Raw genomic sequence first — 9,233 nt, forward strand, 5'->3', positions numbered from 1 at the left:
GGAGAGGGGCTTGGGACAAGGGCAGGGAGGGAGAGGACAAGGGGGAAGGGATTAAAACTGGAAGAGGGAGATTGAGGTGAGACATGAGGAGGAAATAGTTTGGTGTGAGGGTGGTGAGAGCCTGGCCCAGGTTGCCCAGGGAAGCTGTGGCTGCCCCATCCCTGGCAGTGTTGAAGGGCAGGTTGGATGGGGCTTGGAGCAGCCTGGGCTGGTGGGAGGTGTCCCTGCCCGTGCAGGGGGGTTGGATCTAGATGATCTTTAAGCCCCTTCAGACCCAAACAGCCTGGGATTCTGTGATGCTGTGCTATGTTCCCACCATGTCCAAACACTGCAGAGCCTGCAGCTCCTGGGAGGAGCCAGTGCAAGGGCAGGTGTCCCACCTGGACGTGTCCTGTGCACGGGGTGGGCTGGCAGGGGGTGGGATTTTGCCTCCTGAGCTGGAGCTGCATGTTTGCTCCTCTCCCCTGGGCACACAGGGAAGCAATTCACATCTACCAGGGTCGGGGAAGAAGGTGCTGGGGACAATGGGAGAGTCTGGGTGGAACAGCACTGGGGCTTTCTCTGCAAAGCTGGGTCTTTTGTGGCTGTAGAAAGCACAGATGCAGAAAGGTCTCTTCATTTTATGCCTTTCCTGACTCCCAGAGTGTTGCTCTTTGTGGCAGGGAATTGGAGAGAAAAGATCTCTCTTTCTAAAAGACTCAGCTGCCCTGAGGGAGGGAGGGCTTTGAACACAACCAGCCCTTTCCCAGCTGCTGCAGGAGGATGGGTGCTCAGCCTTTTGCAACAAAGAGCACCATCAAGCACAAAGAAAACCCTCAGCAAGGGCAGAGCTGGGCTGGAAAGGCAGGGAGAAGAGATGGGGCCTGGTTTCACACAGCCTGGTTTCACCAGCTTAGGCTGGTTTGGAAGGATTCACCATGAACCTGTTGTTTGTGAGACAAGCTGAGACACTGGTCCCACCATTGGCCCTGCCCTGTGCAGGTGTTGTCTGACCTGCAGCTTCATCCTCCTGAAGTGTGGTTGGTTTTAGAGGAGTTAAAAAAGCCCCTGTGAAATCACAGCATCATAGAATGGTTTGGGTTGGGAGGAACTTTAAGGATTATCTGGTTCCAGCCCCTAATCCCAGTTCATAGAATCATAGTTTGGGTTGGAAGGGACCTTCAAGATCATCTAGATCCATGGGCAGGGACACCTCCCACCAGGACAGGTTGCTCCAAGCCCCATCCAACCTGCCCTTCAACACTGCCAGGGATGGGGCAGCCACAGCTTCCCTGGGCAACCTGGGCCAGGCTCTCACCACCCTCACACCAAACAATTCCCTCCTCATGTCTAGTTTAAACCTCCCTCAGCTGCCTCCTCTTGTGTTTTCTGAGTGAGAAGCAGCACAAGCTGATTGATGGCATGAAAGGCAGCAGGTGTGGTGGATCCAAGATGGGCAGGACAGAGCAGCTGCTTTTCCTGCTGGGTTTTTGCCTCTGCCCTGTTGCTCAGCATTCCCAGCCCCCTCCAACTGTGTATTCCAGCATTCCCAGCCCCCTCCAACCTTGCTCTTTGCGGGCTGTGCCTGCCTTCTGGATGCAAGAGCATCCAGAGTTGGAACTGCCCAAATCCCAGCACCCAGGATGGTGTTTTCCCTGCCCAGCTGGAATGTCTCCAGAGAAGGAGCCTCCCCAGCCTCCCTGGGCAGCCTGTCCCAGGGCTCTGTCACTCTCACAGTGAAAAGGGTTCACCTCATGTTTAACTTGACCCTCCTGTGCTCCAGCCTGTGCCCATCTAGATGTGAAAAACACCTTGAATTCTGGCCCAAACAACCAGGTGATTCCTCCAAGAGTTGGACAGAGCTCCTAAGCCTGGCTCAGACTGGCTGGAAACCACAGCCCACCAGGTCTTTTTGGGATAATCAATAATTCCCCCAACTCATCCCTCACCAACACCTGACACCTTTCCCAGCAGCAGGAAGGCCCTCAGAGGGGCAGAGCTGGCAGCTGCAGCTCTCTGGGCACGGATGAAATCATTCCCAGTGTCTCAGCATGCTTCCTTTTCCTCAGACAAGGACAACTGGGTGCCTGCTGCAGATGTTGGCATTCCCAAACCCACGGATCCCAAGGGAATGGCCAGGATGCAGCAAGGAGCCCCTTGGCATCCTCCCTGCAGGTCTCATCCCCTCACACAACTTGCTCCCTCACACCAGGCAGGACTCAGCTCCTCACTGACTCCATTTCCAGCCGGTGTTTGGAGCCTCAGGGAGCAGTGGGAAGTCATCAAAAGCTCTCCCTGAGGAAGCCCAGAATTCCAGGCTCCCTTAGGAGAAGGAATTCCTGCAGAAACAGGTTGCACTGCCAACCCCTTGGGCTCGCACAGCCCCACACCGTGGTGGGAACACCTCCTTACCTGGGTTTGAAAAGCCCACCTGGCCCTACCTCCCCTCTTTCTGGAGGTTGGGGAGGGGGTGGTCCCAGGAGCAGGTTTTTGGGAACACACAGCCCAGAAAGAAGGGAGAAACAAACCCCAGCGCAGGGAACCGCTCCCTGGGGGTGCAGGAGCCTGGAGAGGAGGACACATCTCCCCAGGATCCCCGAGCCCAGGTTGGGCAAGTGGCAAGAAGCAGAGGGTTGTAACACCCCCAGTGAGGGCTGGGGGAGCTGGGAGCAGCATCTCCTGCCCAAGGGCTGGGCAGACTCACCGTGGTCTCGTCCTCGTGGAGCACCTGGTCGTAGCCGCTCAGGGCGACGCAGAAGATGATGGCTGTGACATCCTCAAAGCAGTGGATCCACTTCTTGCGCTCCGACCGCTGCCCCCCGACGTCGAAGAGCCTGCAGGGGCAGGGGGAGAGCAGCATCAGCATCATCCTGCCTTCCTGGGGAGGGAACTGCAGCAGGGGAGGGTGTTTTCTGAGCTCGCGGGTCCCCCGGGAAGGCTCCGCGCACAAAGCGACGGGGCTTTAGGCACCGGTTTGGGCTTGTCCTGAGGGCAAGCAGGGGGAGCAGGGACAGGGAGGGGTGTGGAGATCTCTGGGAGACCCTCAGCAGTGTGTTGGGTCCCAAAGGGGCTGTGGAGGGGGAGGCCACGCACTCCTGGCTTGTGTGTGCTCTAAATACTGAGTGTGCGGCTCTCGTAGCGTCACAGTTATTTGGGTTGGAAAGGACCTTCAAGATCATCCAGTTCCAACCCCCTGCATGGGCAGGGACACCTCCCACCAGCCCAGGTTGCTCCAAGCCCCATCCAACCTGCCCTTCAACACTGCCAGGGATGGGGCAGCCACAGCTTCCCTGGGCAACCTGGGCCAGGCTCTCACCACCCTCACACCAAACAATTCCCTCCTCATGTCCAACCTCAATCTCCCTCTTCCAGTTTTAATCCCTTCCCCCTTGTCCTCTCCCTCCCTGCCCTTGTCCCAAGTCCCTCCCCAGCTTTCCTGGAGCCCCTTCAGGCACTGGAAGGTGCTCTAAGGTCTCCCTGGAGCCTTCTCTTCTCCAGGCTGAACACCCCAACTCTCCCAGCCTGGCTCCAGAGCAGAGGAGTCTTTATGTTCTCTCCTCTCTACTGGCTGGCACCATGAGGGTCGATATCCAGTGTTAACCACAAGTGATCGACTCACTTGAGAGGAAATATTTGACCAAATACTTCTATATTGATGCACTTGACCAGCCCTGGGGCCAATGTCAGGTGATACCTCCCAACTGAGCAGTGTCATCGAGCTTAGAAGAAGGTACCATGAGCTCCTATCTTCAAGGCAGTGATTTTCAAGACAAGATCACCCAACATTCCACCCCTAAACACCACGTTCTCTGCAGTGGGAACCATTTCTGTCTTAACCAGCAACTCTAACAATTCCTCCTTGGGGAAAATCCAGGGACCAAAAGATGCCCTGAACATCGAGCAGTTGGTGCAGGTTTTGGACCAACCTGAAGTGGAGGTTTTTGAATGTGAAGTGGGTTTCTACAATGCCAGTTGTTTTGACCCTGGTTCTGAGGATGTCCTGCTCCGTGGGCTGATAGTCTGCAGCTCCAATCCGATCTAAGCTGTCTAGGTAGCTGAGAGAAAGGGGAAAGACAAAGAAAAAAACAGATCAGAATCAGACACACGTTCATCTCTGCCCATCTCAGATCCTTCAGCTTCCTATTCATCTATTCCAACCTCATTTTTTTTTTCCCATGGCTGAACGTGTTGTAGTTAAAGAGGGGAGAAAACAAATCTTATCCTGGGGAGACAGGAACAAACCCCAGCAACCTGAGCACAACCATCTGATAGTGACCTGCAAGCAGGAAATGAAGGGTGTGCTCTGAGCCCTGCCTGCAATCTGGTGGGAATGCACAGGTTTCATATTCCTGGCTATTTTTATTCCCTGAGGGACAAAGGTCTCACTCAAGGCCATTGTGCTGGAAGCTGTGCCCACACACAGGGTTTTCTGGAGGGGTTTTGTTCAGATTAAGAGGTTGGAGCACACACAGGTCTTGCTCCCAGACCAGGCAGGTGGAGTCACCTTTGGGAGATGCCTCTGTCTCTGCTGGGGAGGGAGGGAGACAGAGCAGCTTGTTCCAAGGAGGCTCCTTGACTTCCACCAGCTCAGATGAAGGAGCTGGATCTGCTGGGAGGACTCATGGCTTTGGTTTGAAACACAACACAGGGCACAATCCAGAGCCCTGCTTAGGTGGGGGCTTTAAACCAGGGTTTTTGATTTGGGATGGAAGAGGAGAGAATGAATTTTCTTAAACACTTGTCTAGTTTTCAAACCTTTGCCCCTTTTCTGCTCTAAGCTAAAAATCTGTGAGCACAGGCAACATCTCCACGGGCTGAGATTTTGGATGGGAAGCCCTGCCTTGAGGGGGTGACATGTTTTTGCAGCAGCACGTGGCCACAATCCATGTTCTCAGCCATATTTTTTCTTTTCCAAAGCAACTCAGCCCAACCAGCCACAATTTCTAAAGAGAACATGAGAAGGGGAAGCTCAGCTGGGATGCTGTGGGAATGCTGGGCTGGGCTGAGCTGCTGCAACCTTCTCCTTGGTTCCTGCTGGAGGCATCTCTCAGGCTTCACCCAGCTGTCCCAGCCAACAGGCTGGATGCCACCTCATCCCCTGGGAAGCTGGGATCTGTTTGACCAAGCAGAAGCAGGAGGTTCCTGGGTGGCAAAGGTGCTGCCACCAGGGCTTCTTCCCTTGCTCAGCCCCAGGGTTTGCACACTGGGTTGGAAGCCAATCTGAAATGACACCTCAGCTCTTCTCTGCAGCCTGCCCAGCCCAGGGCTGGCAGGGGTTAAGAAGAGCTGAAGGAAGGTTAGAAGGCTTTTGGAGTCCACCAATAACCCTCCCCAGCCCAGCAGCTCCATTCCTGCCCATGTCTCTTAAGCTAAATGCTTTGCTTGGAAGCAGATTGCAGGTTTCTGAGTCACCCAAGGAGGGGGGTGAAGCCCGACTGGATCAGGCTGCTGGAAGCAAAATGCAGAAGAAATGGCCTTTCCCAAACACAGGGAAAGGAGCTCGTAGAGCTGAGGCCCCCAGAGGCAGATGCCTCTGCAAGGACATGAAACATCTGCAGGCAGGAAGATTGGAAACAGGGGGGGGAAATCCAGTTTCTGGTGCCTTCATTTGCTGTTTCCAACAGTGTGTGGCAGCAGCACCATGGGTGCTGGGGACACTGGCACTGCTGTCCCATGGGAACAGGCTGCTGGCATCCTCGTCTCTTGAGGTTGATGGCAACAAAATGGTTTGTTGGGTTGTTCTTGCCTCAAAGGTGACATCCTGGCAGGCTCTTTGAAAGCCTCATCCAGCTCCCACTGTGCTGAGCCTGAACTTCAGTCCCCAGGGCTCCAGAAGCTGTGGTGCAGCAGGGGGTTTGCAGCAGGGCAGTGGGATCTTCAGGAGAAAAGACCTGGAAGCATCAGCAGCTTCCCAGCTGCTCCTTCATCCTGCCAGGCTCTGCCCATTGCTCCTCCATGGAGGAAGGGCTGGGTGGGGGACACCCCAGCCTTGTCACCTTGGCTGGTGGGGTAGTGGAGTGAAAAAGCAGCTGCTCACTTGTCAGCAGATGCAGCTGAGTCACTGCTGGGTTATTTCCCACAGCAGCACCCCAGGGTCAGCTCCAACATCATGTCCTGGCAAACGTTGGGTTTTGATCAGGGTTGTCACCAGCAGGATCTCATCTGAGTCCAGATGCTGGTGTGAAGGTGTCTCCACTCAACTGCTCCTTCCTAGTTCAGGGGTGGAAATGGGCATTTCTAACACCTGTTGGCAGCATCTGACCTCAGCTTGGAGCCCAAACCTTCCCTTCTCCTACTGAGCAGCAAAGAGCTGCATTTACATTTAGCATCCCACCCATGTAGTGTTTGGTGTCTGTGGAGTGAGTGCTGGGCTTGGGAGTGTCAGGAGTGACTCTACAAGAGCCCAGGAAACTGCTAGCCCCTTCCACCAGGTTGTTTTAGGAGCAGGGGGGAACAAGCCCCCCCAGCCCAGAGCCCAGCTCACCCAGCACACCCAGCACACCCAGCAGGGATGAGCCACGAGTCCTACACAACCCTCAGTTAAGAGACACATGTAGCCAAGCATGGTGGCCCCTCAGCCATCAGTCCCATCCAGGGACAGGGACCACGACGTGCTGGTGTGGGCACAGAGCCCTCCTGTCCTCCCAGGGGAAGCCAGAAGGTGCTGGGTGCTGGCTGGATATTAGCTGGACTATTTGCTGAAGGAAACAACAGCAACAACAACAACAAAAAGGACTTCCCAGCTCTCCACAGACTAAAGGCTTTCAAGCAGAAGACAGAGGGCTCAGGAAGCAAGAGATCAAAGCCATTTTCCAAAGGTTGTCTTCATTTATGTTGAAAAATGGGGGGGTTTTAGTTAAGCTCATGGTTGGTTTGGGATTTACCTCCTCACCTCAAACACTCCCAGGGGGGTCTGGAGCCCTCGTGGCTGGAGCTTGGCCAAAAATGGGGCAGTCAATAGCAATTTCTGAGCCCCAGGGCCAAAGGCAAGGTTGTTAGGATGGGACCTGGCAAGGAGAAAGGGCAGGTTCTCCTGCATCTTTGGCCCTGAGGAATGAACCACCTCTGCTAACTCCTCTGCTCCTCCCTGCAGTGCAGTCTGTGTTCCCTTCTGAGCCTCTTCAGACAGACCTTGGAGAAACTTTTCGGGGTAAAGGAGGATGAGGAGGGGGGAACTGACAAGACTATAGCACCAGTTTTTGCCTGCAAGATCTGAGCTGAGCTTCTCCTCTTCATGGATGGAGCTAAGAGGAGGGGTGATGGCATCTCAGATACCTTCCCATGGGCTGAGAGGGGATCCAGCCCTTCAGAGAGCAGCTGTTCACCTCCTGCTTCCCCTTCTCCTTCATTTTCTAAACCCTGTGATGTGGTCTCCACCCTGCTTTGGGCAAACATAGAGGCAGGCCCTGGAGACCCTGCACTCAGTTTGGGTGAAATGGGATCTCCAGATGGATGAAAACAGAGATTGAGAGGCTGGAAAAGCTCTGGCTGATTTCACAGACAGGATCTTTCCTCTGGAGCCCTCCCTCCAGCCCCCACTCAGCCCTAGGTGTAGCCATATGCTGGATTCCTTAATTTAGGAGGATAAGAACGAGGTCTCAGACCTCCACCCAGCCCTGTTAGACACTTCCAGGCTGATGTTCAGCCTGTCCCATCTCCCTGACCTTGCACTTCTCAGATCCAGACCCTTGAGCAGATGCTGTTGAGCTGCTCCTCCCTGGAAATCTATTTGCATCTCATCTGTGGGACCTGAGCAAGGCTGGTGATTCCAGGCACCCAGCTCTGGCCTCTGTGAGCTGGTTTGGTTTTGCTTATCAGAAGGGGAACTTAATTATTCCAAGCTGGGGGGGATATTTACCTCCAGGGGTAAATGAAACCATCAATTCAAACAGAAGTATCTTCGTCTCTGCTCCTGATGGATTTTCCATCCCTGCTTTATTGGTGCTTGGGCTCTGAGGCACAAAGGTGGGTTGTTCCATTCAAAGGGCAAGGCAAGTCATCCCAGTTAATTGGGTTGTTCCATTTCTGTGGCTACTCCCTCCAATGAAATGCCAGGGAGGCCCAGGGACAGGCAGGAGTGAGACGGGCAGGCTGAGAACCACATTGTAATGCAAAAGCTGTGAGGAGAAAATGGAATCTACTGCACCTGATGGGAATACCAATGCAAAAGCTTGACCTATAATTTTCCTTTCTTCAGCCTGAGAGAGCCAGCAACAATTGGAGCTCATTAAAACAGCCCATGTCCTGACATAATGCCCATGTCCTGCACGGGGAGGAACAGGAGGCCAAGCCTGGTGACCCCCTTCCCCATTTAAACCCAGGGGCAGGAGAGAAAGAGTGAGGGAGGGGAAAAAAAAACAACCCACAAAAGACCAAGCCAAAAGTGCTGCTTTGGATTGGACCTCTGGAGTTCATCTGGACCATCTCCTTGTTCAAACAAAGGCCAACTTCAAAGCTGAACTCAGTTTGCGAGTTGGCTCAGGTGGCTCCGTGTGGAGTGTGACCAAGGATGGAGATTTTACAGCCTCTCTGGGCAGCCTGTTCCAGTTCTGCCTTGTCAGGGCTGAGCCTGGGAGCTGCTCACCACATCCCAACAACATCTGGCTCTGCTTGAACCATTTGCTGGGTGCAAAGTGTGTGTGTTGGTGTGTGGGATGCAAGGAGAACCAGCAGGGGAGGTGACACCACCGTGCAAAGACAACTCCTCTGCAAGGAGAAGAGATCAGAAAACAGTCCCACACCAGAGAGGGTGAGAAGGAAAGCCCACGGTGGTATTTCACTCTGAGTTTGGTGTCACTTTTCTGCCAGGCAGTGCCAGAGGAGTTCTTGGAGATGGAGCAACCAAAGCGTTGTCCAGTTTGGGCTTGATATTGATATTGATAGTTAGAGCAGCAGACTCAGTGGCATCTCCCTTTCTCCACTGAGCAGTGAGGTCTGTGTCCCTCCCTGGAGGCATCTCTCCCTCCAGAGAGAGCCAAAGGCAACAAGCTTCCCAGCCCTGACACCTCTGGGATGTGTGAAGATGGATGGGGTTGAATTCAGGCCTAAAATACTTCACATTTTCACAACAGCTTCACAGCCCTGGCTGGAACCAACGAGCTTTCCATGTGCTTGAAGCAGGAGGAGAATAACTTGAGATGGGTTTTGGCTTTTATTTTTGTGTCTGTGTGCTTGCAAAGTGTCTCTGCCTAGACATCTTGTTTGGATATGCAGATGAGAAACCAGTGCTGGATGCTCTGTCTGCTCCATTCCCT

General features: G+C 54.0%; 1 protein-coding gene across 1 annotated transcript in view; it reads right to left on the reverse strand.

Annotated features, from left to right (window-relative positions):
• The window catches only part of GNAO1 (guanine nucleotide binding protein (G protein), alpha activating activity polypeptide O), a 65,873-nt gene that overhangs the window by 6,941 nt on the left and 49,699 nt on the right, over positions 1-9,233 (reverse strand). The window contains exons 4-5 of the mRNA XM_009994901.1: positions 3,906-4,034; positions 2,684-2,813 (exon numbers count right to left, since the gene is read on the reverse strand). Of these exons, the coding sequence (XP_009993203.1) occupies positions 2,684-2,813; positions 3,906-4,034 (259 nt within the window). The remainder of the gene's footprint in view (positions 1-2,683; positions 2,814-3,905; positions 4,035-9,233) is intronic.

The sequence above is a fragment of the Chaetura pelagica genome, unplaced genomic scaffold, assembly GCF_000747805.2.
Source record: "Chaetura pelagica isolate M959 unplaced genomic scaffold, ChaPel_1.0 scaffold93, whole genome shotgun sequence".
NCBI classification, from domain to species: domain Eukaryota; kingdom Metazoa; phylum Chordata; class Aves; order Apodiformes; family Apodidae; genus Chaetura; species Chaetura pelagica.